Source organism: Ictidomys tridecemlineatus, chromosome 1 (assembly GCF_052094955.1).
Source record: "Ictidomys tridecemlineatus isolate mIctTri1 chromosome 1, mIctTri1.hap1, whole genome shotgun sequence".
Classification (NCBI taxonomy): domain Eukaryota; kingdom Metazoa; phylum Chordata; class Mammalia; order Rodentia; family Sciuridae; genus Ictidomys; species Ictidomys tridecemlineatus.
The window spans coordinates 36851608-36875872 of NC_135477.1; the positions used below are offsets into that span (position 1 = coordinate 36851608).

Genomic DNA, 24265 nt, shown 5'->3' on the forward strand with positions numbered 1-24265 from the left:
GAAAATGATTACACAACCTTCCAACATGAATTTTTAAAGGAATCAAAGACCCTTTAATAAATAATAGTAGTTATGATAGAAATATGAATTCAGAAATATTAGAATTCTGAGATGAGATGGCCAGACAACAGGAGTAGCAGGACATACATAATTCATGAGGAAAATGGAAAAAAAAACAGATAAGGCATGCTGGGCATGGTAGTGCATGCCTGTAATCTCAGAGATTCAGGAGGCAGAAGCAGGAGGGTGGCAAATTCAAGACCAGACTCAGAAATTTAGTGAGACTCTCCCTTAAAATACAAATAAAAAGGGCTAGAAACATAGAGCATTCCCAGGTTCATTCCCCAGTATCACAAAAAAGAAAGAGATGAAGGGAGGAAGGAAGGGAAGGAGGGAGAGAAAGATCCCCCTACACATACTTGGAATTCCCAAAGAAGAAAGCCTGGCAATGGCACATAGTTAATATTTTAAAAGAGAGTTCAGTACATATATGAAAAGATTAAGTACATGAATTTTTAAAGGAATCGAAGACTCTTTATCATCAATAGTAGTCATGATGGAAATAGGAATTCAGAAATATTAGAATTCTGAGATGAGATGGCCAGGCAACAGGAGCTAGCTCAATTGTAATAGTCTGTCCACTGTGTAAGTACACATCCAAACATCACAGCAGTCTGGGGGTGAATGTTCAATATCATTCATCATCAGAGAAATGGAAATCAAAACCACAAGGGGATAGCATCTCACATCTTCCATTCAAAATATTGGGTTTTCTTTTTAAAAACCAAGAGATTGAGAATAGGAAGAAATGGGAACCCTTGTACACTGTGGCAGGATGTACTCCAATATGAAAAATACTATGGAGAATTCTTAAAATATTAAAACTGGAGCTACCAGAGGACCCAGAAAAATTCTTCTGGGTGTACACCCAAAGGAAATGAAATCAGCACCTGGAAGGAATATCTATACTCCTGTGTTTCTTGCAGCATTGGTCACAATTGCCAAGATGAAAACGATCCAAACATCCATCAACAAAGGAGCAGGTAACCATAATGTGGTATATAGCACAATGAAACAATATTCACTATTTATTTATTATTAATTTATCCAATCCAGAAGTACTTTACCACTGAGCTATATCCCCAGCCCGTTTTAACACCTTTTTGAGACAAGGTCTCATTACATTGCTGAGGGTCTTTCTAAAATGCTGAGGCTGGCCTTGAACTTGCAATCCTCCTGTTTCAGCCTTCTAAGTCTTGGATTACAGGCATAAAGTTTACTTCAGAAAGGCACATGAAAATAATTATGCAACCTTCCAACATGAATTTTTAAAAGAATTGAAGACCCTTTTTAAACACTGTGCCCTGCTATTTATTTTTGTAGTGCTAAGAACTGAACCCAGGGTCCCTCTACTTCTGAGCTGCATCCCCACCCTTTATAATGTTTTTATTTTGAGATAGTATCTGCACTAAGTTGCCCAGTCTGGCCAAATAACTGGGATTATAGATGTGGTCAACTATGCCCAGCATAGATCTTAAATCTTCCTATCACACAGAGAGGATTTTAAGTAAAGGGATGGATACGCTAATTAGCTCAATTGTAATAGTTAGGCCACTGTGTAAGTACACATCCAAACATCACAGCAGTCTGAGGGTTGTAGCTCTGTGGTAGAGCACTTCCCTAGCATGTATGAGGCTCTGTGTTTGGAAAACAAAAAAGCAGGCATGCTGGTTCATACCTGTAATCCCAGTCACTCAGGTGGCTGAGGCCGGAGGATCTCAAGTTTCAGGCCAGCCCTGGCAATATACCAAGAGCCTTTAAAATAAAATAAAAAGGGGGCTGGGGATGTGGCTCAAGCGGTAGCGCGCTCGCTTGGCATGCATGCTGCCTGGGTTCGATCCTCAGCACCACGTACAAACAAAGATGTTTTGTCCGCCGAAAACTAAAATAAATAAATAAATATTTAAAAAAAAAAAAAAGGAATGGCAATAGAGCTCAGTGGTACAGCACCCCAGGCTTTAATCCTCAGTACTGAAACAACGACACCTCACAATATATACCTTAAATTTATATAATTTTAATTTTTTAAAATATCTTTATTTTTATTTATTTTTACATGGTGCTGAGGATCGAACCCAGTGCCTCACGAAGGCAAGGCAAGTGCTCTACCATTGAGCTACAACCCCAGCCCAAATTTTAAAAAGATTTTATGTTAATATGCAAGAAATCACATAGATGTAGAAAAGAATATGACCAGTGGTTGTACTAAAGTAAGAAGGAAAATTACAATTAAAAATAAAGTCCTCAGGGGCTGGGGTATGGCTCAGTTATACAGAATTTGCCTAGCACAAGTGAGGCTCTGGGTTCAAGCCTCAGCACCACATAAAAATAAATAAATAAAATGTAGTGTGTCCTAAAATAAAAATATAGAAATAATAATAGTTTTCCAATTACAAATACAATTTATTTTTAAAATATAAAAATTTTAACATAAAAAATAATAACAACATCCCCAAATAAATCTAGAATCCATACTGAAAGGGCAAAGCACACACCAGGGAACACTGAACGCAAACAAGTGTCATTAAAATCAACTCTAAAAACGTTATTGCATTTCAAAGATGAAAAAAAGACGCCCAGCCAGAAAGATCAGTGTCACGACCCCCTTGCCCGCAAGGAAGACGCGACTCAGGAATCTTCTTTCAGCAGTTTATTCAGGCCCTTGATATATTTCTAATAATTCTTCTACTACTCCTTCTACTAAACCTCGGATGCCCCTCCCAGCCTTAATAAAGCACCGCGAACCCCAATGCAAAGCTGCCACGTGTACCCTTCTCACAGGGTGCTAGAAAATGACACGCCAACTTTCTCTGATAAGGAGCTGGGAACACGCCAACTCTCTTTGATATGGAGTTGTCCTTCACAGACCACAACGGAGCCAGCGCCATCATGTAATGGCGACCACAGTCCGCAGGAACGGCTCACCACAGATCAGGTCACTTAGAAATTCCAAAGGGGGTCAGACATCTTGAACTCTTGGACTCTATGTGACAGGATGATGTTACTCAGCTCTCGTCTTCCTTCCCAAAAGAAAGATTTCAGTTGAGACACAGACAGAAGAGGCATAAAGGGCTTATTAGGTGAAATGAAAGTATGCTTCAGAGGACGTGTAGCAGGCTGTGCCAAGAGAGGAGGCAAGCTCTTGTTTCTTCATCCTGGGCTTTTAGGATCTGCTTGGCATCGTCCCACCTCGTGGATTATGCATTTGGGGAGGTTACAGCCATTTCCCACCTCAGTTAAGTGCACCTCTGTCAATTTCACCATTTGGCAACTTCCCCAGCATACACTGGATCCATTTTCTCCAGGTGGACAGGGAGCTGTCTGACCACAAAAAAGTGACACTTGGGAAGTGAAATGGCCAGTTGGGTGCCACCCAGGGACACAGCCTGAACTTCCTTTCCCTATCTTCTTTGCTCTAGCTAGTGCCTACTCTAACCCTCCTGCACCAGAAGGCAGAGTTCCAACCCTCCCAAACTCAAGAATAGAACTGTGAGCCAGAGATTTCTAACCCAGACAGGGATGATGTAGAAAAGCTATAGATTGTCAAGAACAAAATCACAACAACTCATCTTAATGATCTGAAGTGGTTTTATTGTCCATTCTAGATGAGAGTAACACTCACAAAATGAGCTGAGGACTTGTGTTTTATTTTACAAACAGAGAATTTGAAGAAAGAAACAAAGAGCAAAAAGCAGATTGGCCATTTCAAAGTTAACTTTCCTTGCTAGGATTGAACAGGACATAGAACAATACAAATATGTTGGTTCACATCAGATTATTTCAGGTTGCCTTTTTGTGAGAGAATTAAGGCTGAGGGACCTTCACCATCATGCCAATTCAAACTGGCCTCTTTGGTAACTTGGCAGTCTCTCTAACCCTGATTGCTGGGCAGGTCAGACAATACACTGAGTGTCAGCTTGGTGACTTGGAAGTTCAGCATGAAGCTTCCTGTCACAGGAAAGCAGGGAGCTGAAACTCCAAACCTTGGATCTTGGATTCTGACAAAAGAAACTTTAAAGTCAGACATTAAAAGCCATGGCAGAGAACTTTATTATCAGTGAACGAAAAGAGAAAGTGAAGTGAAAAGAAAGAAAAGCTAAATGAGGCTCAAGCAGAGAGAGAGAGAGAGAGAGAGAGAGAGAGAGAGAGAGAGAGAGAGAGAGAGAGAAAGAGAGAGAGAGAGCCATCTCCAACGAGAAAACCAGAAAGGAGCCAATGCTGTCTCCAAATTTAGTACTGTTTTATGGTTGGCTTGAAACCTGGGTGCTCCTTCAGCAACTTGCTCCAATCAGGTGTTCAATCCTTCCTGTGGGGTGGTGTGGTTTTGACTTAGATGGTCCTCTCCAGCCCTGTCATGGTGGCCATCCTATTTAGGAGGGCTTCATCCACAAGTCAATCCCATGTCAATGTGAACACTTCCACCTCGTCTCCTCTTATCCATTCATGCACTGAAACTCTGGAGGAGCTTCGCTCATGTCCCTCTCACATACAGGAAGGCCCCTTGCTCCAGGCAACATACACTTGATCCACAGATGGCTCCTCCTTCCTTCAGGAGGGAGTTCCTGGGGCAGGGTATGCTGTAGTCTCTCTAACTTCAGTTGTGGAAGCAGCTCCCCTACCCAATAATCAGAAAGCTGAGCTTGTGCCCTCCTCAGAGCCTTCACTTTGGCAAAGGAAGCCTCCCTTAGTGTCTACACCGACTCTAAATACACTTTGCACACCCTTCTCTCCCCCTCTGCTATTTGGAAGGAGGGAGGATTCCTTACCATCTTCAGACTGTCCCAGGTGTCTCTTCACAGACCTTTCTCTGAACTGGAAGAAATCAAACCTGGCTCATTTTGCAGGCTTGCAAAGTACTCCTCTGGGGGACACTCAGCCATAGGACCTGAGCATGGAATTGGAAAGGACCCAGTTTTGAGGATGGTAGAGGTCAAAGTCAGGAGACAGATGGCCTCCCACAGTAGAACAAAGTTGGAGCCAGGAAGGAAACACTGCCATCTGCTGCCAGGCAGGGGAAGACCCTGGGGAGGAGGTGAGTGGGGTGGCCTCCAGTCTCTGGACAAAGGATGAACTCTATTTTCCTCCAAATCATCCCAGAACTGGGAAGTGTTGCCTAGTCACTTGTTTTGTTTTTTTCATTTTACTTAAAAGTCCTAGTGCACATGCAGCAAGGAAGGATAGATGATGAGTGGGCGGAATTACAGTGCAAAGTTGTGGAAGTGGGATCCTCCTGCCTCAGCCTCAATAGCCTCTGGGATTAAAGACATGCACCACCACGCCTGGTGACTTGACTTGTTTGTAATTGGGTTACTTTATTTTTGAATTGTTGGAGCTGTTTATATATTATGAATAATAACTTTTTATCACATATACAATTTGCAAATATTTTCTTAGCTTATGTTTTCACTTTATTGATTGTGTTATTTGATACAAAGAAGTTTTAAATTTGATACACTTCAGTTTATCTATTTTCACTTTATTGCCTGTGTTTTTGGTGTCAGATCCGAAAAATGATTGTCAAATTAAGTATCATGAAGCTTTTCCCTGATTTCTTCTACGAGTTATTAAACTAGGGATATAGGCCTAGGGTTTTTTCTTTTGTTTTGTTTTGTTTTGGTAAGTTTCTTTCTTTTTCTTTTCTTTTCTTTTTTTTTTTGTGTGTGTATGTAGTTCTGTGTGTCTGTGTGTGTGTTTGAGTGCTAGAAATTGAACCCAGGTTTTTATGCATGTGAGATAAGCATTCTACCAAGGGAGCTATATCCCCATCCATTAAATTTTTTTGTTGTTGAGTTTTCACAGGTTCAGATGTGAGCCTTGGAGAAATATACAGCCACCACAATAAAACAACATTAAAAAGGGTTCACAGGCAGAAGAAGAAAGCACTTTAGAGCTCTACTGAGCTGACTCTGAACTTGAGAGTGTGCTACATTTAGGATGATGAATGTCCCCATAGGCCTATAGAGTGAAGGCTTGATCCCCAGCCTATGGCACTCTTGAGACATGGTGGGACAAGGAAGTGTGTCACTGGGGAGCACTGACCACCAGACCTTTGCTCTTTGCCTCCAGGCTGCATTGCAGTGACAGTTCCCCCACTGCCTGCACTCACCATGATGTCCTGCCTCACCACAGGCCCAAAGGCACTGGGGCAAGTTACCAGGAACTGAAATCAGGAGCCAGAGCAACATCTCCCTCCTTATGTAAGTTCATTATCTCAGGTGTTTAGGTATGATGACAGAAAACTAGTTCAGAGTCCCACCTTGCTGCATTGTCATGAGAACCATAAATACTGATTAATTTAATCCTAAAATTGTTCTGATAGAGAACATGATATCAATCCATGATAACAAAAAAGGAAGATGAAGCCTCTGGAAGGTAATATACTAAAATTTAACCCACAGGTAGCTACAGACAGTGTTTATATGATTTCTACCTTTTAACATCAGGTGTTTACAGGACAGATGATTAAAGAGTTCAATCCATAAGTTCCAAAGTAGGAGAAAGGAGAGGTGACCATATTGTTATAGTTAAAGCTTTGTCCCAGGATTTCATGAACTGACTTCCACACCACTCACATATAATCAAATCAAGCCTTTATTGAAGCACACAGGTGTCCCCTGACCAGAACATAAAGCTGTTCCCCTGATCAGCCCCCCAAAATTGCAAGGGCACTCCTTATAAGCCTGAAAACCGCAAAAGGGATGTTAGGGGTCTAGCCATTGCAAGCAAGCCAGGTTACAGAAGCGGGACAGTGCAGTCAAGTGGAGGGAAGCCTAACCAATCACAGTTAGCCCAGTCACCCCAATTACAGAAACAGAGCCCCGTTACTCTAGTTTCAGAAACAATGCCCCATTAGGTAGTTTTGTATTCTTAAAGATTTCTATAGCAAAAGGAAAAGAATATCTTGCCCCAGTCATGACCCTTCTACTTGGCATGGTTGTTTTACAGGATGAAGTCATAAAACAAAATGGAGTCACATTTGCTCCTACTATCACAAAATCAAGTGACCACCTCCCATTCTCGTAATGCCAGAGGGTATTTTTTCCTTTTTGGTATTTTCTTTTTGTCGTACTGGGGATCAAACCTAAGGCCTCACAAATTCCTGTCAAGTGCTCTAGCACTGAGCCTCATCCCCACCGCCCCACACCACTTTCAATTTGTCTGGAGAGCCAATTGCAAGGGTATAACTTTTTCTCAGGTTTTTCAAGGAGATGGAAGGTTATAGTTAAGCAGACTCTTCAAACAGTCAGAATGTTGGGGTCCAAGGCACCACTCTGGTCTGGACATTGGTTGCTGCTGACCTCTGCATACACAATAGTTTTTTCATTGCTTTTCTAAAGGAGAAAACTTTTAGCGGTCCTTATTCCACCATTTTTTCTGACATCACTCTCTCTTTTATATTGCTTTTTATACCATGCATAGTTTGATGGAAGTTGATTTCATGCCCCCTCATTGCAGAACATAGACATCAAAAAGAAAATGAGAGGGGAGAGGGAAGATGGCGGCGAAGGGAGTGCATCACCCCAGTGCGCCACGTCACTGAGCTGGAGAAAGACGATGTGAAATGGCTGAAGGCTATCTTGTTGGGAATTTCCAGTGAAATTGAGGCGCTCCAGAATCTAGTGGACAGATTTCCATCGTGCGAGGTTCGGCTGTGGGAGCTCCACTTCTCCGCACGGAGGGTCGCATAGCCTGATAGGCTATCGCCCCGCGGCTGGAGTCTGTGGCGCGCGCTGGGGAACAGCAAGGTGCTGGAGCGGGGAAGCAGCGATACGGATTTGGGGGGCTCCCGCGAGTGGTACATTGGCAGCGCTTAGTGCTGAGTTCTGGCTTTGAGACAGAGGAGAGAAGCGGTCCAGCTTGGTTCCAGACACCGGTCGGACCACAGAGGAGGACAGCAGCCGCCATTTTGGAGAGATGATGTAATCATCCCCATGTTCTACTGATCTTAGCTCATTCAGCTACGGAACAGGTGATTTCAGGCTGGTATTTGCCTGCGTCTAGCAGACAGATTTCTTGCTCAGGATCGGGATGGGGATCTTGTGGAGAATACTTCTAGAGGCTCGTGCCTGGCAAGGCGTGCGCCGGGCACTGAGCAGCAGGATTCTGGTTCCCGGGGCTAACCTGGCCCAGGTCTGAGGAAACTGCGGAGACTGCCGGTGGAGGCCAGCTCCAAGTGGAGCGTGCGCTGAGCTTGGGGCGACTGGGTTCTGACTCCCGGAATAGTTTTGGCCTGGGGCTGGGGAACCTGTGGGGGTCGCTCCCTGGAGCCAGCTCCCAGCGGACAGTGTATCGGGATAGGAGAGGCGGGGTTCTGGCTACCTAAGCTGCTTTGGCCCAAGGCTAGGGAACCGGCGGTGACTGCTTCTCAGCCAGGGTCCTGCTGGGTGCTATGGGGGCAGAGTGGAGCTTCCACCTGCGCCCAGAGCAGGCCAAGTGACCCGCCGGCGTGGTATCATGACACCCCAAATGCAGCTGGGGCTGAAGAGAGTAGCCACCCCCACCTAGAATAGGACCAGCGACCCGGCGGCACAGTAGCCAAGTAACCTCATTTGGAGTAGGGGCTGTGCAGAGCTGCCATATATGAGCAAGCAGGGCAGGCAGATCTGAGGCCCACTGGCAAGACAGGCCAGGTAGCTTGCCAACGTGGTGGACACGTAACACCGAGGCAGTCGCATCACATTGGTTGTAGTGGGGGTAGAGCAGGGTCGCCGCCCGGGTCCGGAGGGGGCTCAGCGACCCGTTGGACAGGTAGTCAGGTACCCCCATTGGGAGTGGGGGCTGTGCAGAACTGCGACCCACCGGCCTAGAGGCCTGTCAGCGTGGTAGACACGTCACATCAATTAGAGTGGGGACCCAGCAGAGCCGCCACCCACATCCAGATCAGGACCAACGACCCCAGGGTGTGGTAGTTACGATACCACAATTGGAGTGGGGGCAGAGCAGAGCCGCCACCTGTGCCCGCAGGGGGGGCTGACCTGCGACGGATAAGCGTGGTAGACAGACCACCCTAATTAAAGGAGGAGCACAGCCACTACCCGCCCTGCAAGGGAGACTTCCCAACTGTACAAGAGCAATATAAATAAATAGGGGGTAAATTTCAAAATCACAACAGTTGCACCAAGCAGAAAGAAACGCGAGCAGTATGAAAAGACAAGGAAAGAAAGGACCACAAGCAATGCAGGTCAACTCAACTTTAGAAGAGGTAATAGCTGCAACAGATGGAATGTCAGATAAAGAGTTCAGGATATATATGCTTCAGATGATCTGGAGTCTCAAGGAAGTCATGAGACAGCAAAATCAGACAATGAAAGATCACATTGACAAACAAATCCAGGAAGAAAAAGACCAATTTCACAGGGAGATAGAGGTAATAAAAAACAAACAAATAGAAATCCTAGAAATGCAGGAAACAATAAACCAACTTAAAAACTCAATTGAGAATACTACCAGCAGACTAGATCACTTAGAAGAGAGAAAATCAGACAATGAAGACAAAGTATTTCAACTGGAAAAGAACATAGACAGCTCAACAAGTCTGCTAAGAAACCATGAGCAGAACATCCAAGAATTATGGGACAATATCAAAAGACCAAATTTAAGAGTCATTGGGATACAGGAAGGCACAGAGCTCCATACCAAAGGAATGAACAGTCTATTCAGTGAAATAATACGAGAAAACTTCCCAGACTTGAAGAATGAGACAGAATCCCAAATCCTAGAAGCCTACAGGACGCCGAATGTGCAAAATCATAAGAGATCCACACCTAGACACATTATAATGAAGATATCCAAAATACAGAATAAGGAGAGAATTTTAAAAGCTGCAAGAGAAAGAAAGCAGATTACATTTAGGGGCAAACCAATCAGGATAACAGCTGATCTCTCAACACAGACTCTGAAAGCTAGAAGATCTTGGAATAATATATTTCAAACACTGAAAGAAAATGGGTTCCAACCAAGAATCGTGTATCCGGCGAAATTAAGCTTCAGGATAGAAGATGAAATTAAAACCTTCCACGATAAACAAAAGTTAAAAGAATTCGCAGCTAGAAAACCATCTCTTCAAAAAATCCTTGGCAAAACATTACAGGAAGAGGAAATGGAAAATAACATTGAAAACCAACATTGGGAGGTAGGACAGTAAAGAGGGAAAAGTAGTCAAAGAGGATAACAAATCAGGTTTAGTAACATCAATAAACAAATATGGCTAGAAGAACAAACCATATCTCAATAATAACCCTAAATGTTAATGGCTTAAACTCACCAATTAAGAGACACAGGCTAGTGGAATGGATCACAAAACAAGACCCAACAATATGCTGCCTACAGGAGACGCATCTGATAGGAAAAGATATTCTGAAGGTGAAAGGTTGGGAAAAATCATACCACTCACATGGACTATGGAAACAAGCAGGAGTGTCCATACTCATATCTAATAAAATAGATTTCAAGCCAAAGTTAAACAAAAGGGATAAAGAAGGACACTTCATACTGCTCAAGGGAACCATACACCAACAAGACATAACAATCATAAATATATATGCCCCAAATAATGGTGCAGCTGTGTTCATCAAGCAAACTCTCCTCAAGTTCAAGAGTCTAATAGACCACCATACAATAATCATGGGAGACTTCAGCACACCTCTCTCATCACTGGACAGATCTTCCAAACAAAAGTTAAATAAGGAAACTATAGAACTCAATAACACAATTAACAACCTAGACTTAATTGACATATATAGACTATAACACCCAACATCAAGTAGTTACACTTTTTTCTCAGCAGCACATGGAACCTTCTCAAAAATAGACCATATATTATGTCACAGGGCAACTCTTAGACAATATAAAGGGGTGGAGATAATACCATGCATCTTATCTGATCATAATGGAATAAAACTGAAAATCAATGATAAAAGAAGGAAGGAAAAATCAAGCATCACTTGGAGAATGAACAATAGGTTGCTGAATGATCAATGGGTTTTAGAAGACATCAAGGAGGAAATTAAAAACTTCCTAGAGTTAAATGAAAACACAGACACAACATATCGGAATCTATGGGACACATTGAAAGCAGTTCTAAGAGGAAAATTCATTGCTTGGAGTTCATTCCTCAAAAAAAGAAAAAAACAACAAATAAATGATCTCATACTTCATCTCAAAATCCTAGAAAAAGAAGAGCAAAACAACAGCAAAAGAAGTAGAAGGCAAGAAATAATTAAAATCAGAGCTGAAATTAATGAAATTGAAACAAAAGAAACAATTGAAAAAATTGACAAAACTGAAAGTTGGTTCCTTGAAAAAATAAATAAAATTGACAGACCCTTAGCCATGCTAACGAAGAGAAGAAGAGAGAGAACTCAAATTACTAACATACGGGATGAAAAAGGCAATATCACAACAGACACTTCAGAAATACAGAAGATAATCAGAAATTAATTGAATCCTTATACTCCAATAAAATAGAAGATAGTGAAGGCATAGATAAATTCCTTAAGTCTTATGATCTGCCCAGATTGAGTCAGGAGGATATAGACAACCTAAACAGACCAATAACAATAGAGGAAATAGAAGAAAGCATCAAAAGATTACCAACTAAGAAAAGCCCAGGACCGGATGGGTATACAGAGAACTTCCAAATTCATTCTATGAGGCCAACATCACCCTGATTCCGAAACCAGACAAAGACACTTCAAAGAAAGAAAACTACAGACCAATATCTCTAACGAACCTTGACGCAAAAATCCTCAATAAAATTCTGGCAAATCGGATTCAAATACATATCAAAAAAATTATACACCATGATCAAGTAGGATTCATCCCTGGGATGCAAGGCTGGTTCAATATACGGAAATCAATAAATGTTATTCACCACATCAATAGACTTAAAAATAAGAACCATATGATCATCTCGATAGATGCAGAAAAAGCCTTCGACAAAATACAGCATCCCTTTATGTTCAAAACTCTAGAAAAATGAGGGATAACTGGAACATACCTCAACATTGTAAAAGCAATCTATGATAAGCCACAGGCCAGCATCATTCTGAATGGAGAAAAATTGAAGGCATTCCCTCTAAGATCTGGTACAAGACAGGGATGCCCTCTCTCACCACTTCTGTTCAACATAGTCCTCGAAACACTGGCCAGAGCAATTAGACAGACGGAAGAAATTAAAAGCATAAAAATAGGAAAAGAAGAACTTAAATTATCACTATTTGCAGATGATATGATTCTATACCTAGCAGACCCAAAAGGGTCTACAAAGAAGCTATTAGAGCTAATAAATGAATTCAGCAAAGTGGCAGGATATAAGATCAACACGCATAAATCAAAGGCATTCCTGTATATCAGCGACAAATCCTCTGAAACGGAAATGAGGACAACTACTCCATTCACAATATCCCCCCAAAAAATAAAATACTTGGGAATCAACCTAACAAAAGAGGTGAAAGATTTATATAATAAAAATTACAGAACCCTAAAGAAAGATATAGAAGAAGACCTTAGAAGATGGAAAAATATACCCTGCTCATGATAGGCAGAACTAACATCATCAAAATGGCGATACTACCAAAAGTTCTCTATAAGTTCAATGCAATGCCAATCAAAATCCCAACAGCATTTCTTGTAGAAATAGATAAAAGAATCATGAAATTCATATGGAATAATAAAAGACCCAGAATAGCAAAAACAATGCTAAGCAGGAAGTGTGAATCAGGCGGTATAGCGATACCAGACTTCAAACTATACTACAGAGCAATAGTAACAAAAACAGCATGGTACTGGTACCAAAACAGACGGGTGGACCAATGGTACAGAATAGAGGACACAGTAACCAATCCACAAAACTACAACTATCTTATATTTTATAAAGGGGCTAAAAGCATGCAATGGAGGAAGGATAGCATCTTCAAAGTGGTGCTGGGAAAACTGGAAATCCATTTGCATCAAAATGAATCTGAATCCCTATCTCTCGCCATGCACAAAAGTTAACTCAAAATGGATCAAGGAGCTTGATATTAAATCAGAGACACGGCATCTGATAGAAGAAAAAGTTGGTTATGATCTACATACTGTGGGATCGGGCCCCAAATTCCTCAATAGGACACCCATAGCCCAGGAGTTAACAACTAGAATCAACAAATGGGACTTACTCAAACTAAAAAGTTTTTTCTCAGCAAAAGAAACAATAAGAGAGATAAACAGGGAGCATACATCCTGGGAACAAATCTTTAATCCACACACTTCAGATAGAGCCCTAATAACCAGAATATACAAAGAACTCAAAAAATTAGACAATAAGATAACAAATAACCCAATCAATAAATGGGCCAAGGACCTGAACAGACAGTTCTCAGAGGAGGACATACAATCAATCAATAAGTACATGAAAAAATGCTCACCATCGCTAGCAGTCAGAGAAATGCAAATCAAAACTACCCTAAGATACCATCTCACTCCAGTAAAATTGGCAGCCATTAGGAAGTCAAACAACAATAAGTGCTGGAGAGGATGCGGGGAAAAGGGCACTCTTGTTCATTGCTGGTGGGACTGCAAATTGGTGCAGCCAATTTGGAAAGCAGTATGGAGATTTCTTGGAAAGCTGGGAATGGAACCACCGTTTGACCCAGCTATTGCCCTTCTCGGTCTATTCCCTAAAGACCTAATAAGAGCATGCTACAGGGACACTGCTACATCCATGTTCATAGCAGCACAATTCACGATAGCAAGATTGTGGAATCAGCCTAGATGCCCTTCAATAGATGAATGGATAAAAAAAATGTGGCATTTATACACAATGGAGTATTACTCTGCATTAAAAAATGACAAAATCATAGAATTTGGAGGGAAATGGATGGCATTAGAGCAGATTATGCTAAGTGAAGCTAGTCAATCTTTAAAAAACAAATACCAAATGACCCCTTTGATATAAGGGGAGTAAACAAGGACAGGGTAGGGATGAAGAGCTTGAGAAGAAGATTTACATTAAACGGGGATGAGAGGTGGGAGGAAAAGGGAGTGAGAAGGGAAATCGCATGGAAATGGAAGGTGATCCTCAGGGTTATACAAAATGATATATAAGAGGAAAGGAGGGGTAAGACAAGATAATACAAATGGAAGAAATGATTTACAGTAGAAGGGGTAGAGAGAGAAAAGGGGAGGGGAGGGGAGGGGTGGGGGGATAGTAGAGAATAGAACTGACAGCAGAATACATCAGACACTAGGAAGGCAATATGTCAATCAATGGAAGGGTAACTGATGTGATACAGCAATCTGTATACGGGGTAAAGTTGGGAGTTCATAACCCGCTTGAATCAAACTGTGAAATATGATGTATTAAGAACTATGTAATGTTTTGAACAACCAACAATAAAAAAAAAAGAAAATGAGAGATGGAAGTAAAACAAAAAATTACTCTATAAATACTATCAGCTTTTCCTTATACAATTATTTTTGCTTTATCAAATGAACATATTCTACATATATATTTAACACTTCTTGATACTTGGATACAGACTCATGGTATATATGTATTATCCCTCATTTTTGTTAGTCACAGAGTATTCCATTTCAAACCTATGCAGTATTTGTTGTCCAATCCCAGTTGATGGCCATGTGGACCTGGGTCCCATGTTTTAAGCTAAGGAATTTTTAATACAGTAGAATTAAACTCCATGTTATGTGTGACACACCTAATAAACAGCATCACTGGCCATCCATGTGATAGCTGACTAGCATTTTAGGGGCCAACAACCTCTCACTATTACAAACATGCTCCAGTAAATCTGTGTGAGCCCTTTTGGGCACTGTGGGTACCTATGCAAACCTGAAAGAAAAAAGTCCGAAAAACCGACCGCCATTCACAGAAGGTGTTCCAGTTTACGCTGCCACCACAAGAATTATGGCCGTCTCAGCTTAGGTTTTACAAAGGGGACGTCATCAGGAACCAAACTGAGATATAATGCCCAACTCTAGCTGGACAGTTCCAATGCTGAAACTTTGGATATTCCAGGGCCATTCAGAAATTTGTGAGGCCCACTCTAGAAAAGACCAGAAATATAGTAAGCAACTAATTCCTTCTTGGATCATAGCACACTTTCTTCTACTTCCAAAGAACAAACTGCTCCCAGCTCCATTTTTACACATCATTTCCTCTTTTGTAGGCCAAAACTTCAAGCTCCATGCTTTTACACATGTGCAATACTGACTGCTATCGACAAATGGACCTCACACAAGGCCCCACTGGAGATTCATAAGCAGCTGCTAGGGCCAATCAACAGTGGACTCAGGGCCTTTTTGACCTGGTTCCACAACTAAACAACAAGAATGCTTGTCGGAGACTCTTGTAGATCATGAAGGAGCAGAGTGGGGAGTCTTCCCTGCCTACATTTTAATCTGATTGGTCTGTTGTTCTCCTTGAGTCCTGCAAGAACAAGACCCAGACAACATGCAAGACAAATACAGGTCATTCCTCTAGGGGTATTTGAAGCATCCAGGTATCGGAAAACTGTAGTTTCTGGGGAAACAGTGTTTTCTCAGAGCCTAGGATGGAAGGGGAGCTCGTGGTAGAACACAGGTTAGCATGAGTGAGGTGGTGCAGAAGGAAGGAGGGAGAGAGCACAGATAACAATGGAACAGCTTGCTGCTCAGGCACAGTGGTGGCACATGCCTGTCATCAAATCTACTCCCGATGCTCCTGGAAGAGGGGGATCACAGTCCAAGTCCAGCCTGGCATTTAAGATCTTTACTAAAAATAAAAGATGCAAAGGTTTGGGGATGTAGTTCAGTGGCAAAGCTCCACTGAGTTCACTCCCCAGTACCAGGGAGAGGGCCAGGAAAGCTGCCAACTGACAGGAGAAACCAGAGAAGTATCTGATGCATAATGTGACTCATCCTACAAAACGACCTGACCCACTGGCAGGTGCTTGCCATGCTGGTGTGTTCTCTAGTGGACTTACAAGAAAGCCTAAAAATACCTTGTCAGAGACTGGAGGTGCCCTGCAGTGCTAGGGTGCATGCTCAGCAAGTGTGAGGCCCTGGGTTCAGGATCCAGCACCCAAACAAAAACTTTGCCTAGTGTTCCCATTCAAAGAGCAACAAATCAAGAACTCAGGGAGCACATTGCATGGCTTTTTATTGAGATTCAGAGAGGATAGCCAACAGGCTCACTGTCCTGGTGTGCCCAGGCCCTCTATTGTGTGGTGACAGCATCTGTGACAGGCTTGAGCACCTTCTCAAGGGCTTCCTTCAACACTTTCTCTCTCCTCTCTAGGATAACCGCTATGGCTTCATCAAGGGCTATCAGGAAGAAAAACAGAGAAAAGGTTAGAGTGAACCCCTTGCTGTGCTCAGCATGTCACCTGCAGAGGCAGGGGGATGTGGCAGTCTGACAGGAGCAACCCTGGACACATCCCATGGGGCAGAGGCAGAATAAATTCAAACCTGGTCCTCCTGGGGCTGGGGTTGTAGCTCAGGGGTAGATGCTGACCCAGCATGCACAAGGCCCTGGATTCAGTCCTCAGTACCACAAAACAAATTTGGTTTATATCCCCAACAACCTGCCTTTGTTCAGTTTGAATGAGACTGAGTATCTGCTCATGGGTATACTGGCTATTTATTCTTCATTTTTGTGTTTGTATCTTTTCCTCTTTTTTATATTGGGTTGTTAGGCCAGATTATCATTTCTATTATAAATATTTTGCCTCTGTCTGTGGCTTTTGTGTGTATGTGGTACTGTGGATTGCACCCAGGGCTTACTGCATGCTGGGCAAGTGCCCTACCACTGAACTGCACCCCCAGTCCTGTTTGTTTTATTTTGAGACAGTCTCACGAAGTTTCCCAGGCTGGCCTTGGATTTACAATCCTTGTGCCTCAGCTTCCCAAGTGGCTGGGAGTATAGATGAGCACCACTGCACAGGGCTTATCATTTTATATCTTAAATGTTTTGTCCCAGTGTGCTGCCACATGGTCTTTTGTGACCTGGTGTTAATATTCTACAGAGAAGACTATCTGGGTGGAACCCTAACACAAGGATTAGTCTGAACTGATGATCAAACTCAGAGATAACTGCACACCAACAGAAAGGATGCAAAAAGGGGGTTGGGATGGTGACCTTGTTGGGCAAGGAAGTGTTGGCCCCACCTAGCTTTTCTTCTTCATCCTGTCCTCCATCTCTTCAACTTTTAGGGGTTTGTTGTTGTTGTTGTTTTCACAGAAATAGGAATTGAACCCTGGGATGTTCTATAGCTGAGCTACATCTTCAACCCCTTTTACTTTGATGTTGTGATAGGATCTCCATAAGTTGCCTAGGCTAGCCTCAAATTGACAATCATCTTGCTTCAGTCTCAGTGGCTGGGATGGTAGGTATACGCCACTATATGCTGGACTTGTTCTTTTTTGGTTTCATCCTGAATGCTGAAAATTGCATCCCAGACCTCATGCAGGCTAGGCAAGCTCTCTAGCCCTGAGCTACATTCCCCAGCCCTTCATTCTGTCTTTCTCTCCTTCCAACTTTCTTTCTTCTCCTCTTACCTTCCTTCCTTCCTTCCCTCCTTCCTTCTGCCCCATCCCCAACCCCAGCCCTCAGTACCTGGATCTTCATGCTCATTGGTGTGCTCCTCCACGTCCTCCACCACTTCCCCCACAGCATCAACTGATAAAAGGAGACCAGTTCAGACAAATTCAGAGACAAAGTCACCATACAAGCCTGCTTCCCTTCCCAGCACCTCTGGAAACCCAGGGTGGATCTCGAGGATGCCACCCCCAGCCAATTCAGGCTGGCACAGAAGGGCCTGGCTGCTGAAAGGGAGCTGAGGAAGCCCATTGAGGACACAGAGCCCTCCATGCTCTCTACCCCTGAGCTACATTCCCAGCCCTTCCTTCTCTCCTTCCCTCCTTCCCACTTTCTCTCTTTTTTCTCCTCTTTACTTCCTTTCCTTCCTTCTCTCCTTCCCTCCTTCCCTCTGCCCCACCCCCCAACCCCAGCCCTCAGTACCTTGCTGTCCATCCTGAGTGGTGTGCTCCACCACGTCCTTCACCGCTTCCCCCACAGCATCAACTGAAAAAAGGAGACCAGTTCAGAGTGGGGCCACCATGCAAGCCTGCTTCCCTTCCCAGCACCTCTGGACACCCAGGGTGAAGCTCCAGGATGCCACCCCCATCCAATTCAGGCTGGCACGGAAGGGCCTGGCTTCTGAAAGGGAGCTGAGGAAGCCCGATGAGGACACAGGGCCCTCCATGCTCCTCAGTCTGGCAGGGACTGAGAACAGGCAGTTGTGACACAGAAGGTCTCCCAGGTCTTCAGAGAAAAACATCTAAACTGCCAGCTGACCACTCAGCACCTGTGTTCCTCACCTGTCCCCAGGAGCCTCATCTGGCCTGGCCTCTCTTCTACCACGAATCCTGGATTAGGCCCTAAAGGTAGAGAGGGCTGCTTGGGGCAGTGAGGCTCTGGGGGCTCCACCCTAAACTGCCCACCCCAGCATCTGCACCCCATAGCTCCATCTCTCCTGGTGGGGTGATAGGCCAGGGTTCCCAATGGGCCCTCAGTGGGCCGCAAGGCCTGACCTGATTCCTTGGATCAGCTTGGGACAGGCCCAGTCAAACCTGCCCTGACCCCACATGGGGGGAAAGAAGCCCTAGGTCCTTACCAGCTGCCTCAGTGGCCTTTTCAGTGCGACGGGCCAGGTTGTCAGCCGCTATTTGCCCCAGGAGTCCCAGCATTGTGCAACAGCAGGCAGTGACAGACGGATGCTGGGGACTGAACCAGTGTGCTTTTATACAGGCCTCTGATGTCTCACTAAGCACCAAACCCTCACCTGACCTGTAGGAGGCTGGGCAGATGAGTCACTGGAGAGGGCAGCTAGAGGAAGAGGCTGGGTGGGGCATGCCAGTGCTAGTCAAGCACCTCTTGCAGTGAGACACCCCACAGTGCCCCCACCCATGTCCTAGCAACCCTGTGCAGCAGAAGGACAGGGGTCAGGGCTGAAGCTGAGTAAGAGATGTCAGCCTAGCCAGGGCCCTGAGTGCTCGGAGACAAGGACCTACCAGCTCAGCCCCTGGTATGCAGCTGGTGAAACTGCCCAGGCTGCCCAGTCTGCTATTCAAGGTTCCCAGTGTAACCTAGCCAGGATTTTGGAGATTCTAGGGCTGTGGGGACTTAGGTATCCCCTGAGGATAGGCACACAACAGTGGTCGGCTGGCTGGGGTTGTAGTCACAGGTATAGCACTAGCCTAGCATGTGTGAGGTACTGAGCTCAATTCTCAGCACCACATAGAAACCAATAAAAACAAAAGTCCATCAGCAAGTACAAAAAATATTTAAAAACTAAGGAGTGGTCACCAATGCCTTTCCTATTCTTAAGGACCTGGGCTCTGCAAATAGAGAAGGTAACTGCATTGAGCCAGGTAGTCACCCTGACTTTCTAGTCAGCTGACTATCATTCACTCATGCTCCTGAGCGGCCCAGTACTGGGGCAGCCAGCATGTGGAAGAATCCTGGAACCTCTATGCATTTGGGGATCAGTCTGTAGGAAAGATTCTGCAAGGTCAGAAAGTCACATTCCAGGTCCTAGAGTAGACCCAGGAGGTTCTCTGGACCTAGCTGGAATTCCACAGAAAGCAGCTTTACTGCTCCTTAAACATCACACATGGCACAGGCCAAGTTGCTGGGAGAGCTCTGAGCTAAGACCAGTCTCCCTGGGGTGGGTCGAGAATGTTGTGGGCAACAGCACCTCAGGATCCTGAGGCCTCCGCCCCACACGTATCACTGCCACCTCCCTTGGGCACAGGTGGATCAAGGCTTAAACAATTTGAAAGAGGCCTCGTTAACAAAAGGATTACAATAATTCTCCACTTGCAAGTTATCCAAGTAGATACCTGTGACCCGGAGACCTGGGAAGAACCATGAGGTGGGGACTGTGGAGCTTAAGCAGGTCCAGATGACCCTATGCTGCCCTTGTTCCAGTGCCAGAGGCCACCCAGGGCAAAGGTAGTGGAGGTCGGGAGCCAGGGAAGCTGATGGGAATGGGGCAGAGGACACATGAGGATGCTCCCTGGACCCATCACACCCTTCTCTGATTCCTTGGAGGTTGTGTGACTCTCACCTCCACAGTGGTCCTCTCTGCCCCTCCCCTGAGAAGTGATACCCACCCGCTTCCAGACCCCACCCCACAAGCCCCAGCTAGTGTGCTTGGCAGAGATCCCCTCTCAGGACCCACCAGCCCTGACAGACCCTCCTCAGAGCTCAGCCCCTCAGCAGGGCTCTGTCCACAGGAGCCTGCCTGGAGCCCTGCCCACTGCAGCCTCTTTGAACAGCTGCCTTTTCCCTCCCTCTCAGACACTGCTGGCCCTCCACATCCCCTCCTGTCCAGGAGATCCTGTCCCTCTTTAATACACTGCTTCAGGGTGACCACTTCAGTGAGGACACTCAATGGCCCTTTGCCTAGAGACAGGTTCCAAATGCCTGATGGAGAAAAGGCAAGAAACCAAACTTCCAAAGATGGATGCGGACACCAGTCCCTTCTGCTCTGGCCTGGGTCTAGTCCCCCTTGGTTTCCCAGCTCTATCAATAACCTGCCCCTGTGCTCCCACCCCAACACATGTGCCCCTACATTGCACCCCAGAGGCTGAATCCTTCTCTAGTGACCCTGTTAACCAGGAATGGATTCTGTTCTGAGGGGCTGACTCAGACATCTCCTGCAACAGACAAATTTCAAGTGTCTGGAGCAAGTTGAAGATAACTCAGGTGAAGCCCACCCACCACTGCCTCATCTTAGAAGAGAGCCCCAAGAGAAGGGTCTAAAGAATAGGCACCCATGCTAGTATATCCTGAGTCAGAAGGTCAAGTCCACCTCCTCTTGGACAGAAGACCCTGGAGTTGACAGGAGTAGACTTCAAGGGGAATTTCCCCAATAACTCAGTCTGGCAAAGGAACAACAGGCTAAATCATCAGGTCACAGAGAGTCAAATTTTCTAAGAGCAATTTGTCCCTTAGCAACTATCAATTTTTTAATGTTTATTTTAAATACTCAATTAGGCGAGGCTATCCCAAATGTCTAAAGCATGACTTTTAGTTGTTTGTTTTATTTTTCAATACTTTTTTTGGTAGCAAGCATTGAACCCAAATATGCTTAACAACTGAGCCTCATCCCCAGCCTCTTCTATTTTTTAATTCAAGACAGGGATTTTCTAAATTGCTTAGGATGTTGCTTAATTGCTGAGGCTGGCTTTGAACTTGCAATCCTCCTGACTGAGGCCCCCACATCCCTGGAATTACAGGCATACAATGCAGTGTCTGGCTAAGCACACCATTTTCTTGTGTGGTTGGGACTATAGCTCTCACAAACATCAAAAGTTTTGTGATGGTCCATTCTGCCTAGGCCTCCTCGTACTTCTGCTTCATGAATTTCAGCTCATAGTATATGCTGTGCCCACAGATCCTGCACTCACTGACCCCTCCCTGCCACACGGGATCCTCTCTCATCCAGATACTGGACTCTTGGCTCTTTAGTGACCAAGGGAAGACATGCCCAGCATAATGACCTTCATACATCCATGAGACAAGCAGGCTCCTGGTGGCCATCAGAGGGCCCATTGAACGAGAATTTGAGTAAAGGGACTGTTTATGGAGATGGGAACAGGCTTAGGGACCAATGCGCAATGGTGAAGCATCCAGTGAGCAGCAGTAGTGGCAGTTTTATCTCCTGGGTCCACAGGGGCAAGAGAGGCCTTCACAGCCTCTAAAAGGAGCTATAAAAGAAAGGGTCAGCAGACAGGAACCACCACCATGATTAGAGGAACAAAGCTGCCCCCAAACCATGCCCAGCAAGAAGGTACCTGGGGAATCACTATTTCTCCCCTGTCCACTTTCCCAGGATGTTCCCTCTGGGCTGATCCCAGTCAGGGTCAGGGTGAGGGGGCCAGGCAGGGAGGAGCAGTGTGTGAACGGAGCAAAGGGAAAACGCCTGCCAGACTTCCAGGTCTGGTGGCAACATGGCAGTGGTTAAATTCTAAAGGGTCCCATGTCTCCTTCCAAATCTAGGGAGCAACCAGAAGAAGCAAAGGAATGCCACCATCCCCACATCCTCACTTCACTGTGATGAAGGAGGACAGAGGAAGATTGCAAACCCCAGAGGCAGGTGAGGCCAGCAGCTCAGGTGCAGGAAGCCAGGGAAGTGAGGAGGAACAGGAAGTGGGGAGGGACCAGAGGGAGGGTCTCCCCTGTTGCCAGCCACATACTCCCAGGAGGAGAGGACTCAGAAAACTCCCCAGAACAGAACTGAGGAGCTGAGGAGTTCTTTCCACCTCTTCTCTACCTGCCCCTCTGTAGCTCATCTCTCTCTCTTTCTCTCTCTCTCTCTCTCTCTCTCTCTCTCTCTCTCTCTCTCTCTCTCTCTCTCTCTCTCTCTCTCTCTCTCTCTCCTTTCCTATTTGAACACTGACTTTATCATGAAAGGTGATTCCAAATGCAAACACTCTGGGTAAAAGACCACTTAGAGGGCATTTAAGAAACATACTAATTTAGACCTCAGTAAGAGAGCACCTAAATACCAAGCATAATGATATATACCACAAATCAAATATTCACCATGTCTATTTTAAATCTGAGAGGAACCAGAACTCTGTATTCTTTTAAAGTATATATATATATATATATATATATATATATATATATATTGGTTAGACACAATACCTTTATTTGGTTTACTTATTTATTTTTATATGATGTTGAGGATCTAACCCAGGGCTTCAGGCATGCTAGGCGAGCGTTCTACTGCTGAGCCACAACCCCAGCTTACCAGAACTCTGTATTCTAATCTTGCTGTAAAGACTTTGGTTCATGAACTATGAGATCTTGTTAAAGGATTAAGATGAATGCATCCTTTCTTTGGTATGTACTTAAAACTAAATAAACAACATGCTTATGACTGCAAACAAATAAATTAAGTGGAACAAGACAGACAGCATAAACTTGTCCATGTCTTTGTTTTTGAGAGCCTCTAATCCTGGAAAAAGGAAGGTACTGAGATGAGTAAACGGTCCTTGTCTATGTGAGCTCCCAAGGGGTTCAGTCTGTGCTGAGTAGTGCTAAGAAACTCAGAAACTGGGACATCTATAGACCTTGCAAGTGTCTAGAGGAGATCTCTCTCTTCCATTGTCTCCTCTATGTCCTGCTCATCTGAAAATCCACTATTGCTTTAGCATTTGGGACCCTTAAGTTGAGAAGGGAGGAGGTAGAGAAGAACAATTCTTCTCAGAGTCTTTTGCAGAATTGTCCCCTTCAACCACTGTCCCGGTTTAGCCTTCATCAGCTGTCACTGAAACTTTCACAAAAGACAAAACTCTTGAAGCTTTCCATGAAATCTCATCCAGTGACATTTTACCCAGGGGCCACACATGTGCCCTCTGTCTTGGTGGAATGCTGTGTGAGCCAAATATGCCAGCAGTTCAACAGCCACAACCTGCCCCAAATATTTGTTTATTGGTAAGCAAAATGTGGAGTGGGCTACAAAACTGTGCCTAGGATTACTAAGACCAGATTGAAGAGTGCCATAGCTGCGCTTGGGTGAACATCACTGGTGTAAAATAGTGAGAAGATTGGGGTGTCATCGTCTGCCCTTCAGAACACACATGATTTAACCACAAGCAGTACTTTATGAAGTCTTAAACTGTAACCTGAGAAAAAGCTCACCAATCTCTTTAGCTTTTGAATTAAGCAGAAAATTGTACATTTTTCAGAAATTTTCTTGCAATAGAATAGCACACAATAGATATGAATTGTTAAACTTCACTTCAAAAAACATACATTAATTTTTTTATATTCTTTTTTTTTTGTACCAGAAATTGAACCCAATAAGCCATATAACCAGCACCTCTTTATATTTATTTAGAGATAGGGCCTTAGTTGCTGAGGCTGGCTTTGAACTTGTGACTCTCCTGCCTAGCCTCCCAAGCTGCTGGGAGTACAGGTGTGTGCCACTGGCCTTTGCACCCAGCCATGCTTTCATTTTATATATGTATTCTTTGAGATGGGGGGTCACTCACATGGTACATGATTCGCCTCAAAATCCTAGAATTGTGATCTTCCTGCTGAGCCTTCATCGCAGCTGGGAACATAGGTTACACCATGCCTGCCTGGCTCAAAACGTACTGCTTTTAATTAATTTTTTTTTGAGGAATAAATTATTTCTTTATATTTATA

At 44.3% G+C, this 24265-nt stretch overlaps 1 protein-coding gene across 1 annotated transcript; it reads right to left on the bottom strand.

Annotated features, from left to right (window-relative positions):
* Positions 1-16181: 16181 nt before the first annotated feature.
* LOC144366223 (protein FAM25A-like) lies at positions 16182-18914 on the bottom strand. Its single transcript, XM_078020081.1, has 4 exons — positions 18714-18914; positions 18059-18121; positions 17654-17716; positions 16182-16362 (listed from the first exon to the last, which is right to left on the bottom strand). The coding sequence occupies exons 1-4, from the start codon at positions 18784-18786 to the stop codon at positions 16256-16258; spliced, it is 306 nt and encodes a 101-aa protein (XP_077876207.1). The 5' UTR covers positions 18787-18914; the 3' UTR covers positions 16182-16255.
* Between the last annotated feature and the right edge of the window lie 5351 nt (positions 18915-24265).